This window comes from Micromys minutus (assembly GCF_963924665.1).
Source record: "Micromys minutus genome assembly, chromosome: 1".
In the NCBI taxonomy this organism is placed as follows: domain Eukaryota; kingdom Metazoa; phylum Chordata; class Mammalia; order Rodentia; family Muridae; genus Micromys; species Micromys minutus.
The window spans coordinates 67,385,849-67,402,039 of NC_137969.1; the positions used below are offsets into that span (position 1 = coordinate 67,385,849).

At 41.1% G+C, this 16,191-nt stretch overlaps 1 protein-coding gene across 2 annotated transcripts in view; it reads right to left on the bottom strand.

Moving 5' to 3' along the window:
• WDR64 (WD repeat domain 64) overlaps positions 1-16,191 on the bottom strand; it is a gene marked incomplete at both ends in the record, with an annotated part of 114,519 nt that overhangs the window by 82,154 nt on the left and 16,174 nt on the right. For both annotated transcript variants that reach the window (XM_080932205.1, XM_080932204.1), the window contains 5 exons: positions 574-788; positions 3,022-3,132; positions 4,307-4,336; positions 9,450-9,553; positions 11,971-12,073. In XM_080932205.1, coding sequence (XP_080788331.1) covers positions 574-788; positions 3,022-3,132; positions 4,307-4,336; positions 9,450-9,553; positions 11,971-12,073 — 563 coding nt within the window. The remainder of the gene's footprint in view (positions 1-573; positions 789-3,021; positions 3,133-4,306; positions 4,337-9,449; positions 9,554-11,970; positions 12,074-16,191) is intronic.

The window sequence follows — 16,191 nt, forward strand, 5'->3', positions numbered from 1 at the left end:
AATTTCTTAGTCAAATCTATCAAATTATTCCCTTAAAATCTGCGTCTATTCTATGTTTATAAACTTTCTTATTCAATTGTTAGAAAGTTGTCATAAATATACATAAATGCATATTGTATAAGTTTTTTTAAGACTTCACTTTTTAACTTTAATAACTTTTAAATTTATTATATACCTGTATATAAAACCTATAAATTTTAACCACCAACAGCATTTAAATGGAATTTCAGATTCTAATTATGTCTTCCTTATTGTCTTGGAAGTTTCTTCAGATGAAAAGCATTTCTTCTTTTGTTTTTATATTTGCTAAACAAAGTCTTGCTATGTAGCTTATACTGGCCTGGAATTCCATAAATAGCCCAGGTTGTCCTCAAACTCATGATTCTTCTGCCTCTGCCTCTCAGGGACTGGAATTATAGATGTGTACCTCCAAGTCTAGATTAGACACTCCTTATTTTGCTTTGACTCTCAAAAGTACTGAGGGTCTTGCATCTCATTTCACTGTGTGTGAATCTAACTGAACAATGTCTATAAATATCAGAGCAAAGGGAGCATCCATGCAATTTCCTTTACCTTTTAAAGTTTTTAGAGTCGAGGACCTGAGTTTGTTGTTTCTTTTTGGTTTTTGTCTGCTTTAATCCAAAGTCATCGCTGTTTACGGTGAACTTGTTCACAAACCCACCATCATCCCCTAGGAGGATGTCATCTCTGCAGAGCTGGTCAGATAGGGGCACCACACACACACACAGCAGACAGTGGTCCATGGGCTTGATGACAAAATAGTGCTCCTGAAATCAGAGGACATCTTAAATTACACTCTTAAAAACATGAATACGTATTGCTGGGATTTTCACACACTATCAGAGCCCTTGTTTAGCATGCATGAGGTTCCAAGTTGACCCCCAGTATCACAAACACACACACACACACACACACACACACACACACGGGGAAGGGAGAGATAAAGAAAAAAACTGTCTTCATTATTAATTTTTTTCTACACTGTTTCTCATTTTTGATCCAACAGTGATACAAAAAATTGGAAAGTCTAGGCAAAACTTAACCAAATATAAGTTAAAACTGTAAACTCAGTTCAGTGCTTTGGGTGTTTCCTATGGAAAGAAAGGCAGCTACTCCCTTGGGCTGAGTGAGTATAGGGAACTGAGAAAGTGTGACCTGTGTGACCAAAAATGCCCCCTCTTGACTTAGTAAGAAAATACTGAACTTGCCTCAAACTCCTTATGTCTTCTAGAGAGATCTTAAACCCTGGACCCAGCTACCTATGTCTTCCAAGCGCCGTGATTCCAGACATATGCCACTGTGCCTATGTGTGGAATACTAGGGGTTGGAACTCAAGGAGTCTCATTCATGCATGTAATATTTATGAATTTTATAAGGAATTCCCAAGAGAAAAGTATTTGAACTTCCATGTTTATCCATAAATATGCAACAGTACTTGCAAGCTTACTCTAAACTGTTGGAGGGTTCACTAAGATAGACAGCTATTATTGCTTTACCAGAACTCATTGTCTTAAGAGAGGAGAAACGTAGACCAACATTTCTATGGTTTATTCTTCATTTTGTAAGAAGTGACATATTTAGACAACCATTGATCCATTAGCTAATAGACAGTGACCACTAATTAGGCGTAAACATTATTTCAGGCATGATTGTACAGGATGAGCCCAACAGTTTTCCACCCTGTGGAAGCTACCATGCAAGAAGGGACATCAAGGAGTAAGAGGGAACACAATGTGGTAGACAGGTGAGGCCACTTTAGGTTATGTGGGCAAAGGTGATAGTGGGGTAGGGTGGAAGAGGTGACCTTTGATCTAGAACATAACCTGATGGAAAGAAAGATAAAGATTAATGTCAAAAGGGGGAAGTAGTTCCAGATTAGAAGATTAATGTTGAAAAGAACAGAGAGGGAAGAGATCATGAGCCTTGTCTTGCGAAACAGGAGCTGGGGTGTCAGATACATGGATGTTTAAAGAGAGGGAGTGGAGGGACTAAGAGAAGGGGAGAATCTCAGGGAGAGAAGGGAGGGGAAGTGAGAAGAGGGAGGATCCAGGAAAAGGGAATAGAGCTGAGGAGAACAGGGAAATGGTGGAATGCTGTGAGGAATGTAAGGTCACGCCAACAAGGGCAGGAAGAAGGTTAGCAGGAGGTACAGGCTGAAGTTAGCGCAGCAGCTCAGCTGAGTTTCCAGGTTCTGTTCTGTGGTGATACCCTATGGCTTCTATCTCCCTAGCAATGCTCAGTCACTGTGTGTAGCAGGAAGGGCAGGGACATCTTCCTAATTTGAAGGCTATATCAGGAAGCTAGCAGAAGACAGGGGACTGACCACTGTGTTCAGATAGTCCACCTATGGGATGGGGAGAGAAGGGAATCCCCTAGAGATAACGTTCCTCTGAGCTAAAAATCAAGTGTGCATACAGAAGAGCCTAAACAAGTGAGCACCAGGTCCAGGCTGTGGGCTGTAGGGTTCTGAGATAAGTAAGGGTTTCTGAGTAGCTACAGCTCTGTGGAGCTTTATAAAGTATGCTTGCCATAGGATGTTGGGCCCGGAAGAGAGGCTTTGGAGTTGATAACAAGGATCATTAAAAAAGATAATGGTAGGATTTCATAGGAGCTAAAAGAACAAATGAGTTTGATTTGATGGTGGGAGGATTCCTGGAGTCATCTGGACCGAGATGGAGTGGGTAGAAAGACCAGCCCCTGTTCCCCAATCTGGGAAAAAAATAAAATAAAGTTGAAACCCAATAGCAACAACAGAAACCAAAAGAATTACCCCTTTACTCTCAAAAAATGACAAAATGAGAGGCCTGAATGAAATTCTAAAATAAAACAATATCCCCTTACATGACCTGGTGCTGATGGTGAACTCCATCACAGTGGATACTTAGTAACATCTCTCCCGTCATAACAGATACTCATAACACAGTGGCCAGGCTCATATCCTTACAGGTACTGAACATACGCTCTTGTCATTTCTTTCTACTGTTTCTCTTGGCACAGTACCTGGCTGCTCCCTTGAGCTTTATAATCCCAGACAATAATGGTCCTCTCTGTGGTGGCGACAATTCGCTTTAGCTGGCTGAGGTAATCACAGCCCGTAATCCAGGAGGTATCCTGATAGGAAAGCATAAAGTTGAAGTGTATGAGACCAAGGATGGCACTCAAGTAGTAGATCACTTGTCTGGCAGGCCCTAGGTGTAGTCTCCAGGACCACAAGACAGAGGGGCCTGGGGGATTGGGAATCACATTTTTTCTTCTATTTCAGCATATGAGAGAGCAGGACATAGGTTATTGACATTAAAAGTCCCATCTGGCAGCAGAGTCTACAATGAATCCCCTCTGAGCCGTGTACAGAAAGAAAACGTCTCTCTAATCTGCCTTGGTTCCTAGTATCATTAGCTGGCCTGGTTCAGCTAGTCGGGAATCACTTCTTAGAAGAGGAAGGCAGCTGGGCGAACAGTCAGCTCTCGCACTGTTAAAATCAGTAAGACTGTTCATATCAGTAAGACCTTTTATTTACACGGGCAACGAGACTCAGGGCTGTGATTGAATTTTTATGGCATTTTCATGCTTTAAAAAAAATCTCTTCTCAAATTATTTTCATGTTGTTCACATAATTTGGGGTGTCAGTGTTGTTAAGACAGCATTTATTTAAAATGCAGAAGCTTTTAATTAAGATTCTAAGAAGTAGCTAGTTTCCCAACAATCCTCTGCAGATAACTGAACTCCAGGAAGTAACACGTGGGTCTTTGCTATTATTCAAGGCCTGATTTTGAGCCTAGTCAATAAATATAGATTTACAATCGTTAAATAGCATTAGAAACAAGACTTAAAAACCTTCGTATAGGGTGTATAATCGTGTGCTTGTGTGTGAGTTTTGTAAAGCAAATGTCAATAATGTACATGTGGAGGTCACAGGACACACCCACGTGTCAGTCCTTACCTTCCTTCCTGTTGGAAAGAGTCGTTTACTGATTCTGCTCATAGCATCCTCACTGAGTTGCAAGCTTCCCGGATTTCTCCCGAGGCCCATTCCCATCTTACTCTCATATAAGCACAGGGATAACAGACACACACTACAGGGTCCAGCTCTACGTGGATGCTGGGGGTTCAAACTTAAGTTCTTATGCTTGCGTAGTAATAACTTTACCCCCTGAGCCCTCTCTTCAACCCTTCATAAGCAGAGCCTCTTCAAGTAGCCACTTGGTGTAGATTTTGAGTACTTCTGAGAGAGCCACCATCCCAGCCCTAACTCTGAGTTATATTTTAAAAAGTTTAATGTACTCACTGTAACATTGGTGCTGGTCTGAACCCTCATCTGTGGGTAGAGATAAACTCCGGTTAGACTCTCCAGTAAGAATCAGAAAGTTATGGCACCACACAATGCGCCTGACTCCATGTCACTTGTCATCCTACCTGCTGAGAGATTTCTTACTTCCTTCTCAGATTCTCCTACCACTGTGAAATAACATAACTTGGTTTGCAGAGAGCAAGGTTTCTACCTCTATGGCTGGTGCTTAGCTGAGCCATGCTGACTGCCCTTGATATTATTATTATTATTATTATTATTGTTGTTGTTGTTGTTGTTGTCATTATTATTGTTATTATTGTTGTTGTTATCATCATCATCATCATCATTATTATTTATTATTTTATTATTATTATTTTGTTGTTGTTTCCACATGAACTGCCTCATCTTTCCAGATATTTGAAGCAACATTTGTTATCAAAGTTTAGAAATTCAAGCTAATAGAGCCAGGAGGAGAGTGGGGCAAAGAATGTACTACACAGAACAGGGGGGAGGGCGGGGGAACACGAACAATGTAGAAAAATACAACATGTGTCATTTGACAGACTTCTCGAGTTACTGGATGTCTTTAGAACATTCTGTCCAGAGGCTCTCCACTGAAGCACCTACGAATGGTGTCCTAGGCACTAGGCTAAACGTCATACACATGTCCCATGCAGAGCTAGTAGTGGTGGAGCTCAGGCCCTGCAAGGCAGGATGACTCCTGCCAGGATCACAGCTGAGGTATCCCTGTGAGGAAATTTCTGCTGCCTGCTCAGATGGTGTTGGGCAATGGTTTGGAAATGGTGTCCCTGAAGGGATGGGTTCCACAGACAGAAGAGTAGGGCAGAGAGGGCCCAGGGGTAGTTTTTCATGGGGGCTACAACCATCTTTCATCAGGAGAGTGCCAAGAGGCTATATGCTCAGGTTCTTATTTTGGATAGGAAACAACAAAACAAAACTAGTGATGCAAGGAAGGTGTTTAAGAGCAGGATAGAGGACTGTGTTTCCTCTTTTATTTCCTGTGCTGGTTAGCATCCTTTACTTGAAGAATCTCATAGGAAGTGGATGCAACTGAGAGATATAGATCCAGGTGGTTTTCAACCTTCCTGATGCTGTGACCCTTTCACACAGTTTCTTATGTTGTGGTGACCCCCAATCATAAAATTATTTTCATTGCTACTTCACAACTGTAATTATGCCATTGTTAGGAATTATAGTGTAAATATCTGATATACAGGATAGCTGATATTGGCCCCCCATTAAAGGGTTGTTTGAACGCCAGATTGAAAACCATGAGAGAGATTAAGGTTTGCCTTTCTTTGAGAACATCTGTGAGAGACTGTCTTGATTGGGATGTGGGAAGACCATCTTAACCACTCCCAGGGCAGGATCAGTCCCTGGGCAGGGATCCTGGATACATAAAATTGCAAAAGCAAATGGCCCAGCAACTTCATTCTCTCTGACAACTGGTCCCCTGATCCCAGCTGCTCCCACGGTCTCCTGCATCGACCTCACCGTCCTGGGCGCAGCTTCAGCTCCGAGCCAGAATAAACCCTGCCTTCCTTAACAGTAACAGGAAAAGGAACTAAGATAGTCCTCTACATCCAACTTAATGGGAATCATTTATTTAAAGTTTTCTTTCTTTCCTTATCACCCTTACTGATTTTTAGTGAGTTGTTTTTTTGCATTTACCCAGAAGATGTGATAGTTTAATTTTTTTAAAAAAGCAAACATACAGAAGTATCAGCAAATATACTGAACAATTTAAAAATAGTTTTGTGCCTCAAACTCCTAGTTTTTGTAACAAAATTATTAAATTCAGAGGCACTGATGGAAACTGCTAAAAACCATTAAGCCCAGGGCTCCCTGTTGGAAAAGGCTGTGGACGAATCAGCAGTAGAATGCTGTGTGCTGTGTGCTGTGTGCTGTGTGCTGTGTGCTGCGTGCTGCGTGCTGCATGCTGCGTGCTGCGTGCTGCGTGCTGCGTGCTGTGTGCTGTGTGCTGTGTGGCTTTTTGTTTTTGCTTTTTTTGGATTTTGACAGTTCTGGGTACTGAGGCCAGGATCTTGCACATGCTATCAAAGTGCTATACCACCAAGCCCAGGACTTAAGTCTGGCCTTTAAATAATGAATTTTTGGTCTATCTGAGTGACCCAGTAACCTTTGCAGACAACTAGGCTGGCCTCAAACTCACACACATATACCTATCTGTATTCCACAATGTGTGTGCCACCACACCAGACTTTTGGTGCCTTTAACACTTTAGCTTTTGCATAAATTTTCTAGTCTCTATCACACAAAAAAAAAAATGCCTTAGTTTTATTCATTCTTTCCCAGATAAGGTAATTATGTATTTATCTATTAAAAGATACTTGGAGTTATTAATGGTTTCCTTGGAAAAGTGATCTCTATGACCTACAAGAGGATTCAGGGAATTTTCTCCCATAACGACATACCCATGCTTAAGGAATGTAACATTTAAAATAATATGTTTTTAGTGAATCTTAACACGATTTTAAAGGAATCTTTTCTCTCCAGTCCCAGTGAGTGAGTGAGTGAGTGAGTGAGTGAGTGAGTGTGTGTGTGTGTGTGTGTGTGTGTGTGTGTGTGTGTGTGTGTGATATGTGTCAGGGGGAGAGTAAGAATGTGTATGTCTGATATATACAAGTGTGTGTAAGTGTGTGGATGCTCGTGCATGTGCACACACATGGATGCCAAAGGAAGCCGTCAGCCTTTCTGTTTTGTCTCTCTACACGTGTTTTCTTAAGCCAGGGTCTCTCTCTGAGCCTGGAGCTCTCTACTTTCAGCTATGCTTGCCTGGCCAACAAACTCCCCCAACTCTGCCTGTCTCTACTCTGCCCCAACCACCACTTAGCACTGTGGTTATGTGCATATGAGGCCATGTGTGGCATTTTCATGTAAATACTTGGGATTCAAAATCAGGTCTTCATGCTTGTACGGCATATGCCACCTCCTTATCCACCCCACCCTCCATTCCCACCAGTTTTGTTACCTTTCCTTCCCTGTTTCTCCCCCTCCCTCCCTCTTTCCTTCCTCCTTCCCTTCCCTCTTCCTTTTGTTCATCCATTCGTTCTGGTTTAGGATCCTGTCATATTATTTTATAAGAAATAGAGGTGGGTTTCTGTGTGCTTGTAAGTTTCCATGTGTTCAACTACAAAGTCTCCATGGTGGTCTTTGTTTTGTTTGGGGTGTGTGTGAAGCATCCCAGAGGAAGCCACCTCACTTCCCCACAATGGAGGACCACTTTACAGTGCAGATCTTTGTTTCCCTCCTCACAGTGTTTTATCAATCCCATCAATCCCATCTTGGTTCAAGTTCTGATGAAACAAAGTCTGTATTGAGAAGGGAGATAATGCTTTAAGGGGAGAAGGAAGGAGATAGAGAAAAGTTCTGTGTAAAAGAGTTTTCTGATCTTTTGTTTACCATATTAATTGCCAGAATTTGCTGGTTGTTCACAATGAGGCTAGCTCATTAGAGATATTCACTTTTTTTTAAAAAAAAAGCATTATTTATTTTATGTGAGTATGTTGTAGCTGTCTTCAGACACACCAGAAGAGGGCATCAGATCCCATTACAGATGGTTGTGAGCCACCACATGGTTGCTGGAAATTGAACTCAGGACCTCTGGAAGGGCAGTTGGTATTCTTTTTTTTTTTTAAGACATTTTTAGCACTTTCTTTTTATTTATATGAGTACACTGTAGGTATCTTCAGACATATAACAACAGGGTATTGGATCTCTGTTACAGATGGTTATGAGCCACCATGTGGTTGCTAGGAGTTGAACTCAGGACCTCTGTAAGAGTAGTCAGTGCTCTTAACCACTGAGCCATCTCTCCAGCCCCTGTCTTCACTTGTTAGACTAGCACAAGTAACTATGTTGGAAAGAAAAATTTATTGTTCTGGATGGGGTCTGGGGCCTATAGACATTAAGTACCACACCCCACTGTGTGTGTATCAGGCTGTGCAGCAGGCTCTGTCCACATACCCAATAGCCCAGTGCCCATATGGCCCTTGCCTAACAGTCTCATTGCCCTAGATATGATCTTTTGGAGAACTCTCGGGTTAAGTGTTATTGAAGGACTAACATAGATTTTGGAAATGATCACTATTTCAAATACAGTTTTTGTATGAATAGAGCCTTCCCTTGTCTTCAGTTAAAGATGAACTTAGAATCTACTCTGTGTGTTTAGCAGCAAGAGTGCCTCTCTTGTTTTCACAATGGAGATGTTATGTAGGACACACCACCACAGTCTGTTGAAATCTCTCACATTTAAGAAACGGGAAAGCTCAGATGTATAAATTTAGAATTATTGATAATAGCAATATTTTGAATTTATATAAAAATTTATTTCTAGCCAGGCATTGGTGATATACACCTTTAATCCCAGCCTGATCTACAGAGTGAGTTCCAGGGCATCTAGTACTACACAGAGAAACGCTGTATCAAAAGGTCCCTCCCCAAATAATAAATAAATAATTAAATTTATTACTCATAAATATTAGTGTTTCTACTTCACCATTAAGTTTAATCTTTGTATTGTCTCTTTATCTTAGGATGAAGACACAAAGCTTATAAGTTCCTATTCAACATCACAAAAAACAAGGTGCTACACCTGAGACTTTGCTTGTTTGTTTGTTTTGAGACAGGATTTCTCTTTAGGCCTGGTTGTCCTGAAACTCATTCTGTAGACCAGGCTGGCCTCAAACTCAAAGAAATCAATCTGCTTCTGCCTCCCAAGAACTGGGATTAAAAGTGTGCACCAACCACTGTCTGGAACACTCAAGACATTTTGCTTCCTCCAAGTCCACTATTCTCAGGATTTATTACTTGCCTAGTACGTGTTTAGGGTTTTGTTTTATCTGGGAAATTATCCAGATCAACCTTTTACATGCTGGATGCCATGTAAACCACAATAATCCTATTAGAAGCAACACTAAACATTTCTCAGTTGTCAAACCTGAGAAATAAACCCAAGGCTCAGCAATTCCCTTATTACTATTTTATTTCTGAGTCAAACAAAAATGTTGGTTTTGTGTTTTCTGAATCATTTGGATAACTCGTAGATAAAACAAAACACAGGAAGGAAAAGGGTGAAGAAGGCAGGATTCCAAGTTACCTGGCTATTGAAGACTGTTATTAATCCTTTCTGAGATGCTGTTATCAATAAATCCAGCTGTGGGATCTTCACAATGCATTTGATCACGTCTCGTCGTCTGCTGCCTGTCAACAGCATATGATTCATCTGTTATTGGTGTAAACCAAGAAAAAGAAGACAGCCAGCATTTCACTACAATCCCCGAGTTACTTAAAATTAAATAAAGCAAACAAAATAAAAACCAACCAAACAACAACAACAAAACCAAAACACCTACAAATGCTGCTTGGCTTTTTATTATCCTTAGAAATGTAATATGAATATAGAGTGCTTCAATTAAATATGGTCTATGAATTCCCAAAAAAATTTGGCACCTCACCCCCAACATTCTCCCATACCCCTGCCAGCATATACACACCACTATGAACACATTTCACAGAGAATGGATTTCTAAACATCATTTGGAACCTTTCTATTTGGAGAGGTTTCTCATCTCTTAATGTCCTTTGCTTTGAAGTGTCACCATCATGGTCTACACAGACCAAAATCCTAGAATTATCTTAGGCTCTCCGTTATCAAAGGACAAAACTGCCTTAATGCTGTCTTAAGGCTTCTAACAATATCCTGTGCATTTGGGAAAATAACACTAGACACTTTGATGCTCCTGTGCCCACCTGTGCTGTGCTCCTGCTGGAGGACACAGCAATATACATGATATTTCTCAGTCTGAGTTAACTTTTGTTTGGTTTTTAGTTTTGTGTGTAACCCAGGCTAGCCACGAACTCCTGCCATTCCTCTCAGCTCAGTCTCCCGGGAGCTGAGATCACAGTCTACCTAGTTGGTGTAATTTTTGTCATTATAAACACTTAAAGAAAAGGAGGGGACCAGTGTCAGCATTCCAATTACCAGGCTTTCTTAAGTGAAAAAGTAGATATCCTGGAGGTGTCTGATGTTCATGATTGTGTAGGTACTGAGCTACACCCTCACCCTAAAATGCAATTTTAAAGGAACACAAGATGTAGCACTGAGTTTTAGATATAACATTTTGTACTCCCGGCTGGTCGTGTTTTCAGTGACCATCCCAGGGAAACTTTGGATTGGCAAATGAAATACACACATACACACACACACACACACACACACTACCTTATTTTTAATATGACATCTAGTACAATGGCTGGGCACTTTTAATCCTCTGCCTGCTATCCTAGGCCCAGTTAGGGAAGTAGCCAGTGCCCAGTTACCCCAAATCTCACATGGCTGGTTGGTTTTATCTCTTGCAGCTCCTATGTCCATCTATAATCATCCTTCGTGACTATTTTTCCTTCTCCTCCCTCCTGCATCCTAGCCCTCGAAACTCTAAGGACCTGCCCTGTTTCTCTTTGCCCAGCCACTAGCTGCTGGTATCTTTTATTGATCAATCAAAACCCAACTGGGAACAAGGACCTTTAGTTTTTGGAAATGCAGATTTCCGATGAACTCAAAGCATTAGAACCAACCTGCAAACACCAGACTCAACCTAGATATTTACTTCATCTCATAACATAGAACACAAGGGCAAAAAACATGCAAAGTCTCTAGGCTTCATCTCTTCTCTTCCTGTGGTGGTTTGAATATACTTGACCCATGGAAAGTGTGACTATTAGGAGTTGTGTCCTTGCTGGAGGAAGTGTGTCACTCTATAGGCAGTTTTTGAGGTTCCCTATGCTCAAGTCCCCTTTTCAGTGTGGAAGAGACCCTTTTGTTGGCTGTCTGTGTAAAACAGATCCTTTCTACTGCTGTCATATCAAGGTGTAGAACTCTCAGCTCCTTCTCTAGCACCATGTCTGCCTGCATGCTGTCATGCTTCCCACCATGATGATAATGGACTGAACCTCTGAAACTGTAAGCCAGTCCCAATTAAATGTTTGCCTTTATAAGAGTTGCCTTGGTCATAGTAGCTCTTCACAGCAATAAAACCCTAAGATTCTTCCTAACCCTTTCCTACCTTGGAGTGATGAAAAAACCCAAAATGTCAACAATGGAGAAGTCGTAAATACCCAAATCCCAGGGTCAGATATGAACAAAAACAAAGAGTACTTGGGAACCAGAAAGGACCTGAATTGAGCTAATACTTGTCTATATTTGGCTCAGATTCTGGAGATAGTGTCTTTAGAAGAATCAAGGGTAGGAGCTTGGGAGAAGCTTCACTTGGGAACACTTCAAGAATATTACAAAGACACGAAGTTTCTCCTGGTGACATTGGAACATGTACTAATAGGATTCCATCATGGAGAGACTTTGCCTGAGGACTGAGCCTTTTCACATGCTGGCTTCTTTTCTTGATCACATTCTGTAGTGTCTTTCATAGCAAGAACAGGCTTTAGGGTTTCAGTTGCAGGTAATTTCTCTCTAGACTGAACCCAAACTGCTATTCCTTTCTTTTATGGGGAACTGAGTGAAGACATGTAGAGTGATTATTTAGAAATGATATGTTCTCGATGCTCAGTTTTGAGAGAAAATATTAAAATTCATACAAATTTGGAAAAAATGTATAAGTCACCTGAAATAACAATTCGCTGTTTTCTAGACACAAAGAAAACCAAATTTTCTTCATCCATCTGCGAAGTAAGAGAGTCTTCATCAGTGGAGAAATATCCAAAGATCTAAAATCCCAAACAACAAGGGAAAAGTGATCAGCGTATCAGAGCTGGCTGTCCAGTAACAACAGATTCTGTGCTAGCTGAATTTAAAGTTTAACTGAGATGAAATGCACCTTGCCTTATGATGTGTGAGTAGAGAGTCCCCTATAAATAAGCAGGGCTTTGACATTCAACACACTTGTCATTGATGATGTGTGATTTCTGCAGAGGCAGTGACATTTTTTCCCTGAGGAGCCACCATGCACCAAGTTTGTGTCCTTGCTCCTACTGAAAGATTGATTACCATCCTGCCCTTGTTTGAAAATGAAATCAGCCCTCATCAGACTGGGCCTCAGCTAGGGCTGTGAGTGATTATTCCTAACTATCATCTATTAGTCTTGCTGGGCCAGATTGTTTTCATTCCAGCAAAAGGGAAGATTCAGAATATAAAAAAAATCTCAGTTTTTTATTTGATTAGCTGCCCATTTCCCAGGTGTTGCATGAAAATCAGCTTCCTTGCTAAAAGAAGATATCCTAAATATTAAAAACTGATCTTGGTGAATAAATTATCAAATTGTGAAAGTTTCAAAGTCAGAGGCATTTGAAATATGTCAACGGCTGTAAGCCATGCACAGTGAAACAAGCCTGTGACTTCAATTATTGAAAAACTGAGGTAATATATTTGAGACCAGTTTAAGGCCAACCTGGACAACACAAGAAAAGTCTCTCAAAACCTACTTGCAGCAACATAACTCTTATTAACTGATTAATAAATAGGAATTTTCTTTTACTGATGTCTGAGAATGTTTTTAAGGAATTAAAAATTTTGAGAACTGTATGTATGTATGTGTGTATGTGTGTGTGTATGTGTGTGTGTGTGTGTGTGTGTGTGTGTGTGTGTGTGTTCCTCTATCACTCTACTTTTTGAGGCAGGGTCTCATATTGAGGCTGGACTTTACCCATCTGTCCAGGCTGTTGGGTCTGGGGACCCACCTGTTTCTGCTGGTCCAGCACTGGGGTCCCAGCATGCTCTGCTACAGTGTTGCCTATTACATGGATGCTGGGGCTGCTGAAGTCAAGTTTTCATGCTTGTGAAGAAAGCACTTTACCCACTGAACCACCTCCTCGCCCAATCACCTACCCTGCTGTATTATTATTTTGCCTAATGCTACCAAACCAAATGACCACTAACCTGGCATTAAAGAGGCCTCTTTATTAACCAATAGTTTCATAAGGTTGAGTCCAAAATGCATCTCAGAGGACTCAAATATAAGAGACAGTAGAAAAATGTTTTTACTAGAGTCTTTGGGAAGAATCAGTTTTCAGTATCATTCAGAGTGTTGGCATAAGATTGATCTGCCTGCTGCCTGTCAATTGTCACTGTCTAGATTTCAGGGGCTTCTGCTCTGTCCTACACACAAATCCTTCCTTCTCAGCACCAACAGCAGTTTTGAGGTTCCTTCATGTTTGGGACCCTTCCTCTCCTCTTCCTCTCTTGTTCTGAAGGGGTTTGAGCCACTTGGATTATCTAGGATAATCTCTTCATATTAATTTCTGGTGATCAGTTCCTTGAATCCATCAGCAAATTCCTATCATAATTACTTAGAAGGATGACTGATTGTACAACTAGGAACCAGAACTGTTGGGAAGGAGGGCACTTTTGTATGCCTCTCATTTTATAAGTACTATTCAGCATAAGTAATGCATGTTTGGCAGCCTGAGATAGTCTTGGGAAATAATGGTGGGGTCGAAAGTGAAATGACAGTGGGAACCACCAGGATTCTTCAGTTGCCTATCAGGAAGTTCTGGTGTATCTTAGAGTGGGAGAATTCAACATAGTATGGCTAATTCTAGACTGTGTGCTGTTTTTACAGCAACTTCAAATAGGTTATATGCAGCCATTCACCCTGATTTGTCTTTCTGTAGAATGATTATACAGATAGTGTGTCTGAGAAGAGATGTATGAAGGATTGTGGGAACAATGGCCTCCTTCAAGACAGACTCACACACTTTAGGACTTGGTTCTACTGTTTGAAAGTCACAGGATCTCAAGCCCGTGTATGGAGTTCTCTGTGCCTGAGTCATACCATCAGGATGACTCTCCCCCTTAAATAAGGACGAGGATGCGTAGATTTTATAGTAATTAGGAAGAGTGTAACGTACTTGGATTTCACTAAGTGCAAGGTATGTACTCAGTTGACGCCAACATGTGAGGAATGGTGCCCTCGGTTTCCAGGAACACTAAAGAAAGCGAAACGTAGGTGTCTGTCCTCCCTGCCAGCTAAAAACCACCCACTCAGCACCTTTCCTGTTGCGCACACTCAACAGTCGTGCATTTTATCATACACATCCTTTAGTTCCTAGCCATGTGTATGTACGTGCTACCTTCACTCCTGCAGAAATGACTAACTTTGACAAGATATGAAAGTAGAAACACGGCCAGTTGAGAGACTAACGTGATGGGAGAAGGGGGGAAGACAAGAGACAGTGACGGAGGGTGACTATGTTTCAAATACGCCATACAAATGCGCAGAAATGTCGTAAGGAAACACATCATTATTCGTCACTAATATGTGCTAAGAAAAAGTTCAAAACAGATCATTGATTTTGCTACTTTCACTTATAACACATTAATGCATCGCTTGATAACTTCTCAAGAAAGCCGAATGCATCAAATCGTTGAGATCCATTCAGGAAATATTTTAAATATGTCAGGTAAACTTCAGAAGAGGTGGCAAAACTCATTTTGAAAGGTTATGTTTCAAGGTGGAAATTCTATGATCAAAGACAGACATTTCTTGTCATCTTGTGATGAACACTAGCTTAGAGGAGCTCCAGTTTCCTTCTTAAAATTTTAAATTTTAGGCTAGAAACTATGTGACATGATTTGAGCACTTTGCTGGCCCAAGTACTTTACGACTATTAAGAACATCACAAGAAACTATTAATTTTTTTCTTCTAACAATGAAATTTGTGGACTTCCCCATGCTTTTGGCAATTCAGAATTTTATTTTGATTACTTAAGGAACATATGTTCAGCGTAAAACACAAAAGCAGGTAGATCAAATAAAAACTCGCACACTGCTTATTTTTAAATCTACTCTGGAACATTCTTTATAGAATTTTGTATAGCATATAGTAGAAAATATCATTTTAACTTTACAATAATTTACTTTATATCTATCTTGAGAGGCCCTATTGGCACTGAAAGAAAAAGTATTGGCTCAGGACCCCCAAGACCAAGTTCTCAACACAGAGAGTTATTTACCGCAGAGGGACAGAGAGCAGGGATAAGGAACAAAGAAGAGATAGAGGAAGAGGGAAAAGAAGGGACTAAGGGAGAAGGGCGAGGGGTATTTGTCTCAGGGGACAAAGGACTTTCTCTGAGAGAGAGCAGGCAGAAGTGGCCCAGAGACAAATGGCAGCTTATAAAGGCAAAAGGGAAAACCCCATGTTAAGATGATGTTTAATTTTGATTGGATGTGTTAATTACTCGAGCCAAAGGGGGCTTTTGATTGATGGACTTGAATACTTTAATAGCTGAACCTTGGTAGTCAGTGTCCAGAGGAGGAAGTGGCCAAATAAGAGAATAAACTCTAGGAATGTAAGCTAATGGTTTTCAGCAAGGCCTGAAATGGGAAGAAGGGCAAGGCCGGCCAGAGCTGAGCTCACCAACTTCAGCTAAACTTTACTGTTTCCTCCCAATTGTGATGCCATTGTCCTTTCCCATCTTTGGGCCCCTTGAAACCTTATAGCTTTGAGAGAACAGCCTGTGAGCAGCCTGGAAGGCACGTGGAAGTTGACTGAGGCTTGAGGAGGAATCTACAGGCTGGCCAGAGGTCCCTTGGGCATCCCACGTGTCACATCATGACTTGGGTTGGAATCAGTTTACAGTGTGCTCCTAAGAACCTGTTTATACATAAGCTCCTCTCTCGCTTCCTGATAAAGCAATTTAAGAGAGAAGGGGCTTGTTTTGGCTTACATTTCCTGCAGTATATAGTCCATTATGGTGATGAAGACAGGGCAGCAAGCAAGGAAAACATGGTGGTAAAGAGCAAGAAGTCAGCTGGTTACATGGCACCCAAACTCAGAAAAGCAGCGAAGGAACGGGAAGGGGCACTGGACTAAAACACTCCCCTTCC